The sequence below is a fragment of the Pempheris klunzingeri genome, chromosome 15 (assembly GCF_042242105.1).
Source record: "Pempheris klunzingeri isolate RE-2024b chromosome 15, fPemKlu1.hap1, whole genome shotgun sequence".
Lineage (NCBI taxonomy): Eukaryota > Metazoa > Chordata > Actinopteri > Acropomatiformes > Pempheridae > Pempheris > Pempheris klunzingeri.
The window spans coordinates 9,669,985-9,691,275 of record NC_092026.1 but is presented as its reverse complement, the minus strand read 5'-3'; the positions used below and the strand labels follow the sequence as shown (position 1 = coordinate 9,691,275).

Here is a 21,291-nt window from a genome sequence, read left to right as displayed (position 1 = left end):
TCAACACTTGCCTCTCTTAACAGGAAAATACAGACAGCAGGCAGGGCCAGATATAGACAACCTCCCTACAAATTCTCTAAATGTACAATTTTATTTTGTTCAAATTAAATGTTGATAATATTCAAACAACAGCAATTGTATGATATGTGTGTGCATCTTTAATATATGGCATGAAGCATGCTGCTGTGCTGACCTCAGTGATCTCAATGTAATAGTATGCAGTTGATATGGAGGATAAGAAATGTGTTACAGTAAGGTAGTGAGGCCAATAAGTCATCTCCGGTATGCTTTCAGAGTTCAAACATTGCAGAGGAGTGTTACATGATGCTAATGTTTTAACAGGAAAAAAATGAGGCAGACTCTGCACAAAGCACAAACACCCTCCTTCATTTTAGAGGACTGGCTATGATTTTGAGATACATTATCATTGCTTGTTTTCATTAATATAGATTTTAGTCTGTCCATATTGGTGGAAAAACACAAGTGTAGTCGGGACACATCTCTGTGATAAGTAATGGAATTCTACTTTTCATTGTGTCTTACTATCATGGAAAGAAAAAGCCTAGTAAAGGATGACTGGCCGCCCTACTTTTCCTCCTCTGGCCTTCCATTTGTCTAACTTTCCTGGGACGCCACTGGGGCACTGTGATTTCTGGGACAGTGACCAAGTGCTCCTGTCTGAGCTGGGGGACGTGGGTAATGTGGACAAAGTAGTTGACAGTTTGCCGCTTCCCCATGGTTGAGAGACAGAGCCATGAGGGCCAGAATAATGGACACCCAGACCACAGAGTCAGGACAGCGCTTGATGTTCCAGCTCTTTGTGTCAGGCCCTGTGTTAAAAAATCCCCATTGACTGCAGTTTGGTGGGGTGTGCATTTCTCCTCCAAGTGTGTGTGGAAATGTGTTGTGTACATGATGTTAGGCCAGAGTAACTTGCTGCTACGGCACTGATGAAACCCTAGGAAGTGAATCCTTATTTCATCTACTGTTTTTCTACCTCGTTCAGTAAAAGATAGCATCCTTGTTCACTGCTGCTCCAGTCGTCTCTCACAACCCCTCCTTCTCATCCTGTAGCATAGTGGATTTGATTGATCTGTAGCAAGGGGGGGCAGGGACCTGACATTTCTCAGTGATGTGTAAAAAACATATTGTGTTTGCTAAGGGAAAAAAAGAGGAAAAGAGAGAGACAGGCTGAGTGTACACAAAACACACACACCCACACACACACACACTGATAATACTATGTCTGAGGTCGGGTATCTAATGGTAAATAGCAGCTCCTTTAAATACCTCTACTTGTGCTTATTTGAGTGTGTTAATCAGCTGCATGGTGCAAAGAGCCATGTCTAGCCACCTGGCACTTTTGTTGACAGCTACTGGGAATTATCAGAGTTTCATTTTGACTGGATTTGATGACTTAAAACAGGGATGTAGCAGGACTACTGTGAGTAAAGCCCAGCGCTGGGCCTCTTCCAACAGCTCTGTGTCCTCTGAGTTCTCGGTCCTGAATCAACTGAGTGATTTGTTCATCTGACTGGAATTAGTCCCAAAAAAATCGACCACCCTTCCATCTCTCAATCAGGGAGATTGGAGGTTTAGCTAATGTAAAAATTTCTCTCACCACCTCCTCTATTAGATCTTAAGTGGTTGTGTCACAAACAGGGCTGTACATGATAGCGTGTTGTTCAGACACACATTGCTATTTGGGCATCAGAAAAGGAAAAGCGTTGAGATGACACATGCATTGTCTCATGGGAGAGGCTCACTACTTTTCCCAGTAACTGTAAAAAGATCCCCTCTCTGAATATGAAGTGGGGTCATGGTGTTACATCAGACAAGTTGTCAGCTTTTTGTTTATTCATTGAATCCCCAATCCCCAATGTGCCACAAATACACTCACACAAACACATCTCTTATGACAACCACTACGTACAGATCTCTGGTACAACACACAGGAAGATAAGGTTTGGCGGCTGAAAGCATGGCTATGCTTTGCTTCACTAGAATGGCTTTTGAACAAAGTCGAGCTTGCTATAGAAGCGGCAGATGACTGATAGCAACAACACTTTTCTGATAAGATAAGGTCCTGGACCTGGATAAGAGTTTGGCTTCCTAAATAGAAGAGATGTACTCTTTTGCTGTCAGGCAGTGATAAGCCATCTTGAACTGCGTCCAGGACCTCAGACACTAAGGCCTGGGTGCCAGCAGTGAGTTATTCCCAAACCACGGTCCCAAAAAGGTTTTGGGAGGGCGTATTACTGATAAAAACAATAGAATCACAAAGGCCTTTTTAGTATGCACTATATTTAACTTACAAATAGGTAAGTAATTACAGAAATAAAGCTTATTATTATTATTATTATTTACGTTTTATATGGGCTACAAAGTCATCTGTATTTTCATTCATCTAAAATAAAAACATCATAGAATATCAGTAACAGTAAATCGACAACAATAGAAATAATGCAGATTTTTGTATTAGTGTGTACTGTTGGTGTAAAAACAAACATTTCAGAGCCTTTAAAATGGCAAGTCTGGGTTTGAAAGTAACATAGTATCTTTAATTTTTATGGCACTTTGGCAAAGAATTGTTTTGTTTTAAGGATTTACGGCACCAAATGTGAAACCCAACATCCCAGCTTTTGTCCCAATGCATTTGACATGAGAATTAATTCTACCTCTTTTGTCTGCCTCTTTCAGTTTTTGTAAACAGACAAAATAGGTGTCAAGGTTTTCTTGAATTGCTTTACCGAAGGCATTGTTCCACCCACCAAACTCTCACATATATTTTTCAAATTATTTATTCATAATATATGTGAAGAATTAACAATCCAAATATGATATTTTGTCTTCCCTCTAGTGCTCAGCTTGCACTATGACAGAGTGGTATCTGTCTACAAAGACTGCAATTGTAATAATTCTTTTCAAATTATACGTATCATTTAGCATTTAAAATTTAGAGACAATATTTGCCACCATATGTATAATATTCCAAAGGGAAATAATGTCATCAGGAAAATTAATGACTTGCACTCTTAAAAATATATTTATACATCTTGCTAATTCTCAAATACATTAATTGCATAAATCAAAACATTCTCTTCAGGTCTTCAGGGTATTTGAAAGCTATGCTGCTGTGTACAGAAATGGCAAACTTACGTGTTCCCAACATTAAGGATCTTGTTTGAACAGGAGTATTTACTCTGGGAACGGGTGCTATAAATGAACATAGAGGAAGTGGTGCACAAAGAGTAGTTCAGACTGGCTTAGAGGAAATTGAGACCCATGTGTGAAGGGGGAATTTTTAGTGGTTACTTTTGCAGTACAAGAAAAAAACACATTTATATTGAGCTGTTTCAAATGTTTTTATTAAGCTTGCATATATGGATTCCATATACTTGACAGAATAAGCCAAGCTTGTTTTTAAATTTTTGAGAAAGTTTTCATGTACTGTAGCTTCAGGCTGATTTTATGTCTTATTAGTAAATATGGATATGGCACATTTTATGCCATTCCCTATAGAAGCCCTCCAAATGAGGTTGTTTTGTTCTATATAGGAGACATTTAAAAGAGAAGAACGGAGGGGGTAGGGACAGAACTCCCAGAGAGGGACAGGCCTTAAGATGGAGGTCTTCCTCCCAGGACGTGACAGGCTGTTGGCTGGAGGATGCTCAGGAAGGCCTTGGCAGACCAACAAAGACAGCCCTTCAGCTGCAGGGTGTAGTTTTTCAGGCCCCAGCATCCCCTTTGGCAGCAGCACAGAGAGTGCTGGCGTGCACAGGCCCCCGGCCCGAGAGACAGGGAAGTAAGGCCCGTTCTTTTATTTACTCAGGCTGCTGCTGAGGCCTGGGCATTTCTTGTCTGGGTGAAGAAGGAAAAAAACAAGTCTCTCTCCTGCTTTCCTCTTGAGGTCTCCTGAGGAAGATTGCTCTTTCATCTGCAGTTGTTCACACACTTGTTTCGGCCATTGCGCCTATCTGTGCATTCTATGTGTGCATGTATGTCTGTACATGTATATGTTTGTTACTGTAAGTGAGTTTGCAATGTGTGTGCACTTCTGCTCTAATGTGTGGATATTACTGAGAGTGTGTGTATGAGAGAGAAAGAGAGACAGAGATTGAATTGTAGTAAGTCTCACCATGTGGGACAATAGTACCCGATATGTACAGTTTCACCTCTGAATGCCCCAAACAGCTGTGTTCTTTCTGTTTTTTTAATCAGGTATTTTGATGGCAATCACAGTAAGACAAAGGACTTAGCAGCCATGTGTTTAACTGAGGAAGTCCAGCACTCATACAACAAATATAGGTCATATTGGTATGACGATGCATTGAGTAGTACAATAGATGCAGATCAGAGGCAAATTAATTACAATTTTACATTGTAATATTAATATTATAGTATTATTTTATTGTACAGCACCATCTTTAATATTTCACATACCTTATATTAACATAGCTATTTGTCCATCTAAACATGTTCATTCTGCCTGGTTGATGTCAAGCAATTTTTGCGACTCCTACGTGTCCCCCACAGATACAACTATATGTATGTGTGTTATTGGAGTAAACACTCTAAATAAACAATATACATCAAGTAAACAAACCAAAAAATGGAGTGAGGTTGTCCTGGCAGCTTAGTAATGTCTCAAGGCAAAGACATCCTCATTTAAGAGAGTAGAATTTAATTTAGCCTTGTATACAGGCCCATTTATTTGTTTGTTTTATACTATTGTCTCGGAGCCAATATGTTTGACTGTAAGGCATTGGCTGGGGTCATTCTTCTTGCACTGTCTTCTTCTCCTATACCCTGGGAGGCAGTATGAGAGAGGGCAGAACCGCCCCCTCTGTGGAGGAGGGCATAGCACTGAGTCACCCATCCTCCCTCAAACCAGAGAGAGAGAGAGAGAGAGAGAGAGAGAAAACATTGAGGCATGTATGAGAGATAAAGCAAGCAAATCAAGCAAGGTTTGCTCCTTGAGTGAGATGTGTGTGCAGAGTGGGCGCCTTGCCAGGGGTGGGAGGTTTCCGGGAGGGCCACGGTGTGGAGGTGGGCTCTCAATATGCCGCTTTCAGCAGTTTGGAGGGGCAAGGGAATGGCCTCCGACCCCATCTGTTTCCTGAAGATAGGCCTGATGGGGGTAAGTGCTCAGAGAGGGCATGATATCCTGACAAAGGGCAGATCTCCCAGCAAAAACAACAGAAAGGGGGAGAGAGAGAGAGACTTAGATTTGTCAGCTGAAGGGGAGTACAGAGGTTGGATCCTGGAAAGAGCTTGTGCTTTTCCTTAGTCCCTCTCATAAATCTTTGCAGTTTCCTCTTGTTTTTCCCATTCCAAGTTTTGGCCTTTTGACACAGTTTTTTTTTTCTGAAGGGTTTGGGATTACGTTGTTTTATTTAGGTAAGGAAGTTCACAGCACTTAGAAATCGGCAGCGGGAAGAAGTGGTCTGTAACCTTTTGAACTTGTGGAAAGTGGTGTTCTGTGTTTTCCATTCATATCATTGTACAGTGAACCAGTGGAATGGAATGTCGGAAAAGAAAAGATTTGAAAAGGGACACATTAAAGTTATTGTAAAACCAATGGGGCTGCATTGTCAGTTGACTTGTGTTCCCTTGCCATTCCCTGCACCTGCTTGTCCTTGAGTGAGATAGTTAGGCGCTTGGTTGTCTTCCCCTATCCATTTCCCTGTCCTCTCCTTGCCTCCTGTGCATCAGCACATGGCACATTCATCCATCCAGTATCAGTTGCCTCACGGCTTAGCACAGACCACACAGACAAATATGATAATAATGCATATTGTTTTTATAATCTGATATCTATTGACTGATGTTCTGAAAGGCCCATGTTTCATGAAAATCATCTGTTTTCCAGTGAAAGCTTCCTAAAGGCTATGCATAGCTGTGGACTAAATTGCGCATTTAATCTTCTCTTTCACTCTTGAGAACTGCTTCTCCCTGTTTTTTTTCTGTCTTAAGGTCATTTCAAGGGCTCTTGTTTTTCAAAAATATTCTAGTAATTGTTCAGGAATAATAGAAATGTTCTAATTTACCTCATGCCGGGCTTACATCCTAAAGTACACAAATTGTCTTGTGTTGGCTTTAAATGTCAGAGAGATTGTGTTTTGAGTCACAGTGGGCTAAGCCATTACATGGCCACATACAAGGTTAATTGTAGTAAAAGTATTTCCACTTATTCTCTTCCCTAATTATACTTAAAATTGCATATTTAAATGTAACTTTTTAGATAACACCTAAGGAGAGGTATTGTTTCAACTGAAGAAAATAATATCTGAGTTGCAAAAGATTCTAAATTCATACGCCACAACCTTATAATTACTATGACAAATAACACCATGGTGGTCCACCTTTTCTGTTCAGAAGAGTGAGATAAATGAGTTGCTAATACAGTCTTACAAAACACCTCGCTTACTCACTCTCTCCTTCTCTCTCCTTTTTCCCTCCAACTTGCCCCTGGTACCTTCTTTTCTCTCTTTTTCCCTCTATCTGTCTTCTTCTCTAGATGGTGCTGATCTTGAGGATGACCCATCGTGTTCTTGGCCAGCATCATCTCCCTCCAGTAAGGATCAGACTTCACCAGGACACTGCGAGGACTATGATTTTGGCGAGGAGGAAGGTGGCCCAGGCCTGCCATACCCATGCCAGTTCTGTGACAAGTCCTTCAGCCGCTTAAGCTTTCTCAAGCGTCACGAACAGAGCCACGGCGATAAACTCCCTTTCAGCTGTACCTTTTGCAGTCGCCTATTTAAGCACAAGCGCAGCCGAGATCGACACGTGAAGCTACACACTGGTGATAAGAAGTATCACTGTGGAGAGTGTGATTCTGCCTTCTCCCGCAGTGATCACCTCAAAATCCACATGAAAACTCACGCCTCTAACAAACCCCACAAGTGCCCTGTGTGCCGCCGAGGCTTCCTTTCCTCCAGTTCTCTCCACGGCCACATGCAAGTACATGAAAGGGGCAAAGATGGCAGCAGCTCAAGCCTTTCTAGAGCTGATGAATGGAAATTGAAAGAAACCCGCAAATGCAGCCGTTGTGAGGAGGGCTTTGATGTTCCAGAAGACCTCCAGAGGCACATCGCTGAGTGCCACCCTGAATGCTCGCCATCAGAGGATGGAGGCCTGGGTGCCACCCTGCAGTGCATTTACTGCCATGAGCCCTTTAGTGATGAGGGCACCCTGCTGACCCACATTGACCAGGCCCACAGCCGAGACAGGAAGGGCCACACCTGTGCTATCTGTTCCGAGCACTTTCTGTCCGTTGAGGACCTCTACGCTCATATGGACATCCATCAGCTCCCCGAATCTAGTAACCATAGCAACAGCCCTTCCTTGCTGACTGTAGGCTACACCTCCGTCTCCAGCACCACTCCTGATTCCAACCTCTCTGTTGACAGCTCCACAATGGTGGAGACAGCACCACCTGTGCCCAAGACAAGGGGCAGGAGAAAGAGGGCTGCTCAAAACACATCAGACATAGGAGGACGTTCCTCCAAGCAACCTAAAGTCTCCTACAGTTGCATCTATTGCAACAAGCAAGTATTCTCCAGTTTGGCTGTGCTTCAAATTCACCTGCGAACCATGCACCTGGACAAGCCAGAGCAGGCTCATACTTGCCAGTTTTGTTTGGAAGTGCTGCCCTCTTTATTAAATCTAAATGAGCATCTCAAGCAGGTCCACAATGCAGAAGACCATGCGGCCCTGTTAGTCAGCTTGCCTGACGCGCTCCTTCAGTGTAACTTCTGTCCTGAGGTATTGAGTGATCTCAATGCTCTTCAGGAACACATCCGCTGCTCCCATGGTTTTCCCAGTCCTGTGGCCAAAGAGAGCAATGCCTTCTTCTGCCCCCAATGCTTCATGGGGTTTTTGACAGAGGCTACCTTAGAGGAGCATGTTCGTCAGACTCACTGTGATGGGGGAAGCCTGCGCTTTGACTCCCCCTTGGCTGTAACTCCCAAGGAGTCTATAGTAGAGGTGTACTCCTGCTCGTACTGCACCAATTCCCCCATATTCAACAGTGTTCTGAAGCTCAACAAGCACATCAAGGAAAATCACAAGAACATTCCACTGGCACTGAACTACATCAACAATGGAAAGAAATCCCTGCGCACTCTTAGCCCCTCTTCTCCGATATCTGTGGAACAACCTACCATGCTGAAACAAGGCAGCTCGGCTCCACGCAATACCAGTGAGTTCATATGTAACCAGTGTGGAGCCAAGTATACCAGCTTAGACCTTTTCCAGACTCACCTAAAAACTCATCTGGATGGACTACAGCCTCAACTCACCTGCCCACAGTGCAACAAAGAGTTCCCCAACCAAGAGTCCCTGCTGAAGCATGTGACAATTCACTTTACTATTACCTCCACGTATTACATCTGTGAGAGCTGTGACAAGCAGTTCACTTCAGTGGATGATCTTCAAAAGCACCTACTCGACATGCATACCTTTGTGTTCTTTCGTTGCACTCTGTGTCAGGAAGTTTTTGACTCAAAAGTGTCCACCCAGCTCCACCTGGCTGTAAAGCATAGCAACGAGAAAAAGGTGTATCGCTGCACCTCTTGCAACTGGGACTTCAGGCATGAGACTGATCTACAGCTACATGTCAAACACAGCCATCTGGAAAACCAGGGCCGTGCCCATCGCTGCATTTTTTGTGGGGAGTCGTTTGGCACAGAGGTGGAATTGCAATGCCACATCACCACACACAGTAAGAAGTATAACTGTCGCTTCTGCAGTAAGGCCTTCCATGCAATCGTCCTTTTGGAGAAGCATTTGAGGGAGAAACACTGTGTGTTTGATGGAAAGACACAGAACTGTGGTGCTAATGGCTCCAGTAGTATAAGTGGTGGGGATGGCCAGCCAAAAGAAGATGCTGAGCTACAAGGTCTCCTGACTAACAGCCATGGCCCAGTGGCAGCAGGAGGATCTGTAGTGGAGTCCCACAACAGCCATGATGGAAGTGAGGAAGAGGTGGACACTGCAGAGCCCATGTACGGGTGTGACATCTGTGGGGCTTCTTACACCATGGACTCACTCCTCACTAACCACCAGTTGAGGGACCACAATATACGTCCTGGTGAGAGTGCCTTGGTAAAAAGGAAAGCTGAAATGATCAAAGGCAACCACAAGTGCAATGTCTGCTCACGCACCTTCTTCTCTGAGGCTGGGCTGAGGGAACATATGCAGACCCACCTTGGGCCTGTCAAGCACTATATGTGTCCCATCTGTGGGGAGCGCTTCCCTTCCTTGCTCACCCTGACTGAGCACAAGGTCACCCATAGCAAGAGTCTGGACACAGGCAGCTGCCGAATTTGTAAGATGCCACTGCACAGTGAAGAGGACTTCCTGGAGCATTGCCAGATGCATCCTGACCTGAGGAACTCCCTAACAGGTTTCCGCTGTGTGGTGTGCATGCAGACAGTTACCTCCACATTGGAGCTCAAGATCCATGGTACCTTCCACATGCAAAAGACAGGAACTATGTCCTCAAACCAACCCATGGGCCGCAGCAATGTCATTTCTCACAATCAGCAGCAACACCATATCCAAAAACCTTTCAAGTGCGCCTCTTGCCTGAAAGATTTTCGGTCCAGACAAGACCTGGTGAAGCTGGACATTAACGGACTGCCTTATGGACTCTGTGCATCCTGCGTGACAGCAGCTGGCTCCAAAAGCTCCAGCCCAACAGTAAATGGGGGAAGGCAACAGCAGCAGCATGGTGGAGCCACCACTCCAGCAACTACTACAGCCACATGGGTCCAGGGGGAAAGTCTCAGCCCGGGAGATGGGAAAGGCAAAGCCGTCTCTTCATCCTCTTCATCCTCCTCTACATCCTCATCATCCGCTGCCAAGACACGATGCTCCAGCTGTAATGTGAAGTTTGAGTCTGAAGCAGAGTTGCAAAACCATGTCCAGTCAGTGCATCGGGAACAGGCTGGGGACAGCAACAGCGGGCAGCTCAAGACCCCCCAAGTGTCCCCCATGCCCAGAGCCAGTCCCTCACAAATTGAAGAGGTATTGTTACTGATTGATGTATTGAATGTGGTTGAATGATTTATGATAACATATAGAGGTTCAAAAAATATTTGTGTTGCAAATTTAAATTGGTAAAACATCAGTGATTTCTTATTTTTTAAGGAAAATTAACTGTAAATAACCCCTTTCCTCTTGGTCTTATTTACAGAAGAAGACATACCAGTGCATCAAATGTCAGATGGTGTTCTACAGTGAATGGGACATCCAAGTTCATGTGGCCAACCACATGCTGGGTAGGAGATAACTCTTTTGTTTCATTCATTATGGTCTCTGTTGCACTCCTGGAACAAAGTCATAAAAAACAGTGCTTGTGTAATATGTATGTAATTATGTTCTTCTACATTTCCCAAAGTATTTCTACAATGTAGCATAGTTTTAATCAATGTAGGTTTATATGTGTGATTTCAATGTTAGAGGGAATGATTATGTGTGATCGTCATCAATACAATATTCAAATCACGAAGGAAAATTCACTGAATTTCACAACAAGTATTTGATGATTTTAAATACATTTCAGACATAGACTACTCATAGTTTTATAAACGGTGAATCACATACTAAAGACTAATGTGATATATGTAATAAAATATTTGACCCTGTCTCATTCAGGCTCACAAGTATCTGGATCACATCACCAAATAGGTGGAATTATTTTAATATTTTGACCATCAACTGCATCCCCAGTGTCGTGCATATATAAACCCATCATCGTCATTTCCCCATGCATGTGAATGGTATAACAGAGTACGTGTGCATGCTTGTGGAGCAGAATCACTCCACTTCAAACCACTCTGTATGAAGGTAGTTTGAAGTAGTGGAAACATACAGATTATTGAAATATTTAAATAAGATTTTATTCAAACTGTTTGAAATTCCAAACATTATTCCAGTTTTTGAAAAATCTCCACATTGCCACTCTACATTATTTTGTTTGTATGTTTATGTGCCTCTTCACTTAAGTAGTCTGTTCAGATAACTGAGATCTGAATACATTTAGTAAAAATACTTTGATGCCGTCTGCATTTAATGATGACAAATCAACTGAAAAAATGGATATTTGATTTTAATACATTCTGTATCACTAAATTATTCCAAATTTCTCATTTTCTTTCACAAGATTCCTAAACAAAGAGTGCTGGTGTAAGACTAACCTCCACAAAATGTCTTTACTTTGGTTGTCATTTGTATGCAGGCAGAATAATTTGTAGAGAACAGACAATTGGAAAACAGGTTTTCTTGCCTGCAGTAAGTAGGCGTCTGAATTCCGGTCTCACGTTCCTTTATTCATTCATTTATTCAGCTCGTTTGGCGGCTCTTTCATTACACTGCATTATCTGTTGTCTTCAGTGGGAGAGAGACTCATTGATCTGGAACCAAACCGCCTCTCTGTTTGGGACACGCTTCTAGGCGCAGGTGAATTTAAACACGGTGGGCAATTCTATCAGGACCGGTAGGCAATTCTATCAGGGACCCACTGTTTGTGCATAAACAATCAGAAGCATGTGATTTGTGATTTTGATGCTTCGGTGTATTTGCAAAGGAGAGAGACGAGCTGAGAGTGTGTAGGTGTGTATTTTGTATTCATCTTTGCGATCTGCTCACCCACTATTCTACTGGGGGTGCCTAATACAGTACCATGCCAGCATTAGTCCTTTCTCTCGCAAAGGCAGGCACGGAGCACACTGGGAGGGTAGAAAACAAACCCCCCTACTGGTTATTTTATGTCTGTCAGCCGCACAAGCACACAGTTCCCCCGTAATAGTGGAATTCAGACAGCTTAAGATAACAGGAGGATAGGTGATTGGGTTATTGTCTGATGTCTTACTTCTCTGATATGCCATTGCTTTGTATTCAACATGATCACGGGTTTCATCAGACTCCTCAAAAGGGTTTCTGTTAGATGCATTTGTTTTGTGATCTCTAAAATATGGAGAAAACAAAGCTCTGTGTAATGAAAATTTGGTAGAAAGATGGAGTTGTCTAGAAGTGACTGCATTTTGTAAAACAAACAAAAAATGAGACTGAAGCAAATAATGAAAAATAATGAAAATATGTTTAACCAAAGCATTCTAAATAAAAAACATATGCATCAGGTTACAACACTAATGTTGATCTTACAATTTTATATAGCTTCTGAAAAAATGGTCCCTTCTAATGTAGGGGGGTAAAATTCAGTCCAGGCTGTAATCACTGCAAAGCCAATTTGGGCCAGAAACACAGGAAAAAAATACTAATTTGGAAAAGCTCTAAATACCTTCTCTGCTGAAAAAAGGGACACTTTCTCCTTTTAATGGCCATCTGCACAGGAGAGGGGAAACAGGGGGCTGGGGTCATCTCCGCTCAGCTGTCAGCGTTATTAGCGTAGGTAATGGAGCAGACGCTGGATTCATAGGGGTGTTGTTTTCATCCATGCCCCGCTCCATGGTGTCAGTTCACACTGATAACTCTATATATAGTGATGTGCCGTGACATAACCATAGTGCTAAGTGTATGGAACAACAAAACCTGAGCCTGTCTCACCCAGACAAGTCCATATTAGCTGCCTTTGTAATACAATAGTCTCCTTAAAGCAAGTGCACTCAGCCTCCACCCTCACCTCCTCCCACCGGGATGAAATGCTCATGGATGTCCTCTTCTGTACAACTGCCAGCACATTTTGATGCATGGATATTGCACTCAGATGATGACGGTCCTGGTTCATAACATAAAGTGCAGCTCTGGTGCCCAGCTACTCAACATTTACTATGATAATAGAGGTAGATGAAAGAGAAGGAGGTGGCCATGGGTGCAGTAGGGTGTGTTGCAGACCAGCCCCAGCCAAGCCTGTGAACGGCCCCACGTGTTTTAAGATGGAGGCCGCAGCCTGCTAGGGCCCAGATGGATCAGTACACATTTGCTGTACAGCTGGTCGCTCTGTTTGGGGACCTGGTGTGATACTCCTATGGAGAAAAAAATGATATCGCCACCATCCAAGGAGCAATTTAATAGCAGGCCAGAAGACAGCTGGCCACTCTTTAGTTTAGAGTTTTTTTGGCATGGCTCACTTACAGAATTGAGGGTGTCCGATTTTTCTCCAGAGACACACAGATTTATACAGCTTTCAGCTGCTGCAGTCACTATCAAACCTTTTATTTCTATTTTCTTTGAGATTAGAAAACAAATTCGTCCATCAGCTCAATTTGCCATCTTGATCTGAAGTAATTGCATTAGAAAATATATTTTAAATCACAGTGCTTTCACAAAGTTGCCTGTTTTAGAGAGGACCTTTGAAGGTCTTTCACTGACACAAAAGCCTGTTTGGTTTTATCAGCATGCCATCATGCCACCCCATTGCTTCACTTTGACCCCACTGTAAACTATGACATTTGGAGCCTCATGGGGGGCACGTTTGGCCCATTTATCGCACTGTTTCAAATGTCCCTGTGTGGATTTTCAGAGCTCTGACATGTTTTGAAGCACAGGCTCTGTCTTAAAGGGTTTTAAAGGTGAAAAGGGTTCTTGCTTTCCTGTTATATCTGCTTTCAATCCAATCCTCATCTCACTCCTGTCCATTCCAAACAGCTATTTCCAAGGTGACAGTGTTCAGAAGGACAATTGTAAACAAACAAACCAAACCATATCCCAGAAAAGTGTTTTTGGGGTCACCTCTACGGATTTTTTGGGTTGGTGACAGCACTGAGTTTGAAGCCAAGTCAGGGAGGAGCCTTCTCTCACAGAGAGGAGCCGGTGGCCTGGTCGGCCCAGGCAGAGGGGGGCACTGGAGGGGTGGAAAGGTTCGGGGGCGGAGAGGGAAAGGCACATTTGCTGTACAGCTGGCCGCTCTGTGTGAAGCAGGCACTGTGGGCCGTTACAGAGCTGGAGAGGAGAGCGAGTGAGAGGCCTTTAGCTCTCCTCTAGTTTCTCCTCCTCCTCTCTGTTCTCTGTCTCCTTTCCCCCTCTCTATGTCCACTATTTCCCTCTGTCTCAATATCTTGCTCTCACATTTTCATATTAACTGTGCTCTAACCTGGCAAAACATACTGCATTGGCTGTTAGTGGGGGAACAGACAGGAGGGACACTGTAACAGTATTTGAAGCTGAAAGTCTTGTTTTGTTTCCTGCTAAGGGCCGCAAATTATCCTCAACACATATCCTCTTGTCTTAGGCCCCTAGAGCAACTTGGGCAGTGTATGCTGATTACATGGTCTCCAATCACTGTCTCTGCCCTGGTGGCAACACATTTACTAATGCATTTAGTGCTTTTTTTCTCCTGGTGCATAAACACAATTTGGTAGTTTTCATTCTTTGTTTCTTTTCCTATAATCCTCTTTGATTAGGTATGTCTGATGGTGTTCCCTCAGTTTCTGGGACTCATTCATAGAGCACATACACATGTAATCTGCTAACAAACATGGCCAAACACTCCTCATTTGACTCCTAGGGGGCTGGATCAGAGTCAGAACTCAATAGACAGCACGGCACAGGAACAGGATCAATCTTATGAAATAAATAAGAGAACAGGCTTGGACCAGCCAGTGGAAACAAAGGAAACCATGCATGCCCTATACTGAGTGTGATATCTGCCTGCTTTTATTAATTGGTGATTAATAACGCCTCTCTGTTCGTTAGCGCAGTCACCTCCCGTGCAGCCAAGTGTGTTGCTGCTAATATGCAATTATGCGCACCTTACTGCTCGTTACATTATACCTCTCCCTGACTAATGTGGCGTCCATGAGGAGAATAGAAAACAGAGTGAGCTGCAAAAAAGAGAGCTATCAATAAGATTCTCACATTCACTGTGTTACCTACCTGTCTGGATGGAAAACAAAAAAGAAGTTTCTTACAAATTCCTCAATGTAACCAGGAGACTGCATTAAAAGTTTTACAGCATTGCAGAGACTGTTTTGCTCTTCCTGGTGTTTTTGTTGTAAAGCAGAGGTAATTGACATCACCATGGGGATGCTCTGTTGCTAGGCCAGACAAGCTCAGTCTGATGTGGTCCTTATCTATTGATTTTCCTGACATTTCCCCACACTTCACAGACTAGGCCAACATGTGAGAAAATATCTGATGCTCTCAGTTCATACAGCCTGTTTGTACAAACTCGGAGCGAACACTTGCTGCCCCTTACTGCATTGCAATTGGTAGGTTGATGTCACCATGGTGATTTGGGGCAAACTTCTCTCAGTGCTTGGTTGGCCTGTGCCCATTTGTTCCGTTGAGCTCATTTTAAAGCATAAATCACAAAGTAAATATGATAAAATATAAACAGATTTGTAGAAATCCTATACATTTCCTTTCAATTTAGAGCCATCATCTAATAAAGTATTTACTGGTGTACTTATTAAATCCTCCTATGCACGTCTACTTGGGTACTTGGGCAACCTGAATAGCAGTAGGCTCTTCCTGTGCTTCTGGCTATGTTTTATTGATATACAGGAGGGATGTCTCCTTTAGAGTGTTAATGCCAACCCTTGTTCTGAAGTGAAGCCCATAAATACTGGATGATCGGAATTAACCTCTGCATTACTCCACCTCCCTACGGTCCCTGAGATGTCACTAAGGCCGTAGGTGCATGCGCACCCCTGGTCTGATGGGGTTGCTTAGCAGTCTGGCTGGAGGGGGGCTTATGGGAGAAGTGCAAACAGACAGTCCTGCCTTAGTAAAGGTCAGAGCTGCAACCTACACCTCTCAAATCCCAGCCTGGCCCTGATGGGACCAGGGTTCCAAGCATGCCTAGAGATGCTTGTGGTAAGGGAGAATTACAGTGAGAGTGAAGCGGCGTGCTACTGCCGAACTGCATTGCTTTTAGAGGTTGTCAGCACCAATAGTAGTGTGACAGATCTGATCTAACTTTGTGTAGTGGCTCTTACTTGCCGTGTTTTTGGAATGACATGCACGCTGGGACACGAGTAGCTATGCTACTGAATAGGAAGGAGTTTCAATGTTCTCAAAATTATTGTTAAGTAGCTTTAATAGATGTAGAGAGTTTTGTAAAAGAATACAGACTCCAAAAGAGTACCCAAAAAAGTTTTAGCTCTCTTTATGGAGCACAGTGGTGGTTTTCCAAAGTACCATGTAACGAATGACTATCCTCATCGAACTTTGGCTGTGTGAATGGCAGACAGGGGAGGAGAGGGGAGGGGGATAGGGTTCTGAAAGGCCCCCCAGCGTCAAAGCCTTAATAATCATGTGAGCAGCGCTGGACTTCATTACCCTCCTGTTCGACAGGCCGAGTGCCAGCCTGGATTGCTGGCTGGCTGTGGCAAGGTCAACGGCGGAGGAAAAACCAGTTACTGTGTTACTCTGGAGCGGAATGGAGAGGGGCGGCCATCTGTCAGCTCAGGCCTGCCATACCCGCAGAGCAAATGGACACGGGCGGCCAGAGGAGAGGCCACAGACACCCATAGAGCTAAACCCAGTGAGCATAACACTGAGGCATGGACACAGATCCAGCCAAAGAGATGGGCCTTGGTACCACTAAAACACATATATACACACACATTGCAGAGAAGATAAGGCTATCTCCAAGAAATTTGGCAGCAGGTTGTGTGTGTTTATGCATGTTTGTTTTTAGTGTCAGCGCACTATTGGGCCCCTACTGTTTTAAGTCCAGATGGCAAACTATTTGATAAAAAGTTGATAAAAGTTTTGCTTGGCTTGCCAACGGTAAATGTTTTAATCATAGTGTTCCTTTATGAAGACAAACGCCTTGTGAATCTAGGTGTAGAAAATGCCGTCATTGCCTTTAGAGGACACTTTACATTCCAGCAGGGACCGCAGGGAAGTTAGGGATCTGATGAAAGGGCCATGTTTTCCTCCTAATGACAGTACAGCACAGTCATTATATACAGTATTGTCTTTATATCTTGTCAGATGTCATGCTCTCCCATATCAGACTCTAGTTTCAGTGTTTCACCTTGCTGGCTGTTTGTCGGTGTCTGAGTCGCACCAACCCTCTCTGTGAGGACCTTTACGATGCCCTCTGGCCAAAGTGGAAGAACCCTGTGGAATGTTCCAAAGCTCTCTTAATAGGTTTCAGGTGCTGCGGGCCACTGGCCAGCCCCCCCACCATCACCCCACTCTGTGTGTCTTGTGTGATAGGACTCCCTGCTCAACAGTCAAAGCACCGCCATTTCTCCTCTAAAAGAGAGAGGGCACAGCTACGAAATGGATACCCGTCATTGTTTATTGTAAAATCTTTGCTTATCTTTACGATAGTCAGTTGTTATTTATTCTCTCTTCACTCTGAGCCTTGTGCTTTGCCTCTAACTGAAATTTTCAACATCAAAATGCTGGTCAAATAAAAGTTTAGCTTTTTCTCTCACACATATGGTAGAAGTTCAAGCAGAAATGCAATTTGCATCTGTACCATCCCACAACTCAGCAAAGCTTAAATTCCTCCTTGTTTTCCCCCCGCACCCAGAGAACCGACCCCCCTGGCTTGAGCATCAACATGCTCCGGAAAACAGGGAGATGGTCCTGGGCGATTCCCCCCCACATTAATGGAAATCACACAGGAACTCCCTGGATGAAAGCTTTATTAGTTATTAAGGTTTAATGTTGATATCAGTGCTTATATGTTTACTGGAGTGCACGGCGTGGCTGATGTGGATTTGTCAGAGAGGTGCAGATTTAGTAAGGAATTAGTGTACACCCTGGATTTAATTAAGGGGATCTATTTCCATCTTGTTAGAAAGAGATAATGTGAGTACTGCATGCATCATAGGTCACCATATTAAATGCTGCTTCCTGTAACAGCATTATATTCACTCCACTAGTGCTTGTAGATTATAGCAAGGAAACATCATTCTATATTTGGCTTGAAGAATTGTATCCTAAAGATGGCTTCAAGCACATAAGGTCTAACTGTACTTGTGTTATGAGGTATTTTTTATTTTCAACTTATATTTTGTCGCACTTGTATGCATGTGCGTGTATCTTTTCATGTGCAAGCACAGTGATAAAACACACGTGACATTCATTAGAGGTAATTCGGTCACACTTCCGCTCTTTTCATATGACTTGTTCCATTTCCAGCATGACAGTGGAGTGTGAACACTGAAGCGACATGGCCTTTTTGTCTCTCCATTTGTCCCACCGCTGCCTAGAGACGTAAACCTTAAGCCACTCACTCTCTGATTAATCTTTAACATTTATAATTACTAATTAAGTTAGTAAGAGACTTTTAATGTAGTCCTCCTTCAATGGGGAGCAGAGAGGACAACAGATCATTAGCTTCAATAATGAACGCGGATGAGACAGATAATGGCCTTTGATAGGTGAATACTGACAGTTATATTAAATGAGGCGAGTATATGGGAAATGCTGTGAGTAAGTAGCACTTCGTGGATTCAAAGGTACAGGAGACAAGGTAGGGATTAGTAGTATTACAGTAATTCCAGAAAGATCTTAAAGCATGAGAGTATCTTAGAGATAGTTTGTACTAATATAAACGTGTATCTGTAATGCAGTCAAGTCTATAATGACATGCAGTATGTATCATATGATGTATATCTGCAATGGTAATTGTGTCAACCCCAGTTTCAAGTACAGATTTTATTTATTCATTCACACTGGTTTCATTGAGTTTTTAGTCTCCCTAATGTCTTCAGTGTATCTCATTATCACATTATTACATTAGTGTCTGCATTATCCTGGTGGCTGTAAGTTGCTGCCCATTAAAAGAGTCATTGCATCTCAGTTTTTTTACCTTAACGACGATGCTACTCTGGCACATTCCACAAGCTTTCCCACTTTGGGGAAGGTGCTTATGCCATAATGATTATTATCATTAAGAAGATATTAATGTGCTTAGTGTTTGCGACCCAGCTGCTCATCATGGCCTGAGCTCCCTGCCGGGGAGGGGAAGAGAGCTGCTGCCAAAATGGACAGTGCACGTAGGCCACCGCCCACCTGTCCAGAGGTTTCAGGGTCAGTGGAGGTCACACCTACCTATCTCCCTGCCCTCTGCTGAACTGGAGGAGGGATGGCTCAGAACATGAAATTAGAGGAGATGAATTGTGTTATGTGGACTGGAGTTAAAAAACTGGTTTTTAAAACCCAGACTCGATTGTAAGCACCTTCCTCTTATACAATACCAGCATACATATTAATTATAGTTGCATTACTCTGCTGTGAAGGGAAATGTATGTTTTCCCTGCAGAGATTCATGCCACTTAATTATTCATTGAATTTCAATCTTTCAGAGTTTTATAGTGGCGTGAAATAAGAGTTTTGTAAATAACTTGTTTAATTTTCTTAATTGATTTAATCAAAAAGACTTTTTCAAAATTTTTAAATTCTTTTATATCATAAAGGAGGCACAGTGGCAGGCTGTTGTGCGACGACTCCTGTTTTGAAGCCTCATATACACACACATAGACAGCCTGGCTCATCCTCTTCCAGTCTCTCAGTTTCAAATTGCTGCTTCATTAGGGCTTGGAAAAGAAACCCATGGTTACATTTAATCAAACGAATCGGTATGGCAGACCCACATAATCAATCACAATCCTTATCCAATATGCTACATTCTGTAGCTACCAAGCTGGCTTGGAGAAAAGTCAATTATGGCCTGTCTCTCTGCTCCTCTGTCGGTGTTGGTGTGATATTATACTGTTTCTGCAGTTGTTTTCATTATGCAAACATGGACTGTGTGCATCTCACACATAGAGCCTTTTCCTATTCATAGTCATTTCCTATTTTCCCGATTTATACTGCTTGTTCTTGTATGATACATGGACTGAGGGTTTGTTGGGGAGTATGATGTGCCATATCTGAAATAATCAAATTAACTATTAATGATTTTTGCTCTCAAACTAGCACTTGTGTTACACAGTGGGTTGCAGTCAGTGATGTTGTTCATATTTCATATGTTTTGTGTCCATGTGGATCTGTTCTCACTGTCTTTCACTGTATGAAATCATTTACAGTTTGTTTCTATAGACGTTCTACTTTCTCACTTTATGTGAATGCAAACATGCACACACTGCGCACTGAGGCACATGCATGCTCACACACACACACACATAAACACTGTAAACATACTCACGTACTGTGCACACACTCATCACTCAATCCATCAATCTTTTTTTTCCCCCTTTTCTTCTTCCTGTGTGTTCTTTCTCCCTACCTTTTCACTTCACACAATCAACGTGCTCCACGTAATTCACACAAGCAAGGAAATGCACATACACACGCACACACAAGGTAGCTAGGTTGGTGGGGGCCATGGCTGCAGCTCTTCTGCGCAGTCCCAGAGTGGCTCCCGGGGCTCGGCTGCCAGTTGTTTGCCAGCGTCTCCGGGTGGAATTCATTCAAATTAAAGCGGTGGAATGAGGCCCGAGTCCCAGAATGCCTCGTCCCTCTCCTTCATCAGCATTCCGCCGATGAGAGTAATTAAAGCAGAAATTAATTCTGCTGTAAGCAGAGGAGCCACAGAATAACTGATATTAGAGGCTGGATGATGAATGCTTGGCATCAAGGGAGGTCTCATGGGAGGAAGGGGAAATTCACAGATCTCTTTTTCTTTCTTTCTGTCTTTCCTTCTGTCTTTCTTTCTTTCTTTCTTTCTTTCTGTCTTTCTTTCTTTATTGTTCCATTTTCATTTTGCTTTCTTTACCCACTCCTGTGTTTTTCTTATGTTGTCTACATTTTTCTCTTCTATGCGTTTCTATCTGCGTGTCTGCTTTCTACTTGCTCATTCTCCTCTCAACATGTCTTTCATCCTTTGTAGTAACATTTGTCCGTCGCCTAAAGATTGCCACAGAGAGCCAAAGCCATTGGTTTTAAGCATGACTGAAGACATTGCTACTAAGCTTCCTCTGCTCAGTAACAGTATTTCACATTCTGTCAGCAATGGTGCGCTCATTTTCAGTCAACAGGCATATTAGAGTGTACTGATGCTGCAAATGCTAGCGCTTTGTTGTTTGTCAACAGAAGCCAAAATGGAGAGCGCTTCCAGGTAAATTCTACAATACCAGGAGTACTCTATTAAGTAATATATAAATCAAGGTAATTGTTAATCAGAATATTAGCATCGATAGATGTGCGTAATTATTGAATTGGCCGAGTGGCTTGGAGCTGTGTATTATTTCTAAGACAAATTGCCTTTTTTTTTCTCAGCCATAGTTTGAGACTGAACCTTGAAGCTCTCCAGATGATGTGATATTCTACCCAGGATGATTCAATGATCCCCCACGTCCCCTGACGCTTTATTTTTGGAATAGCACATCTTTAGCAAGAGCAGTCACAAGA

General features: G+C 43.1%; 1 protein-coding gene across 2 annotated transcripts in view; it reads left to right on the top strand.

Annotated features, from left to right (window-relative positions):
- LOC139214725 (zinc finger protein 521-like) overlaps positions 1-21,291 on the top strand; it is an 88,789-nt gene that overhangs the window by 32,440 nt on the left and 35,058 nt on the right. For both annotated transcript variants that reach the window (XM_070845641.1, XM_070845640.1), the window contains exons 4-5: positions 6,521-10,035; positions 10,205-10,289. In XM_070845641.1, the coding sequence (XP_070701742.1) occupies positions 6,877-10,035; positions 10,205-10,289 (3,244 nt within the window). In that variant the 5' untranslated portion in view covers positions 6,521-6,876. The remainder of the gene's footprint in view (positions 1-6,520; positions 10,036-10,204; positions 10,290-21,291) is intronic.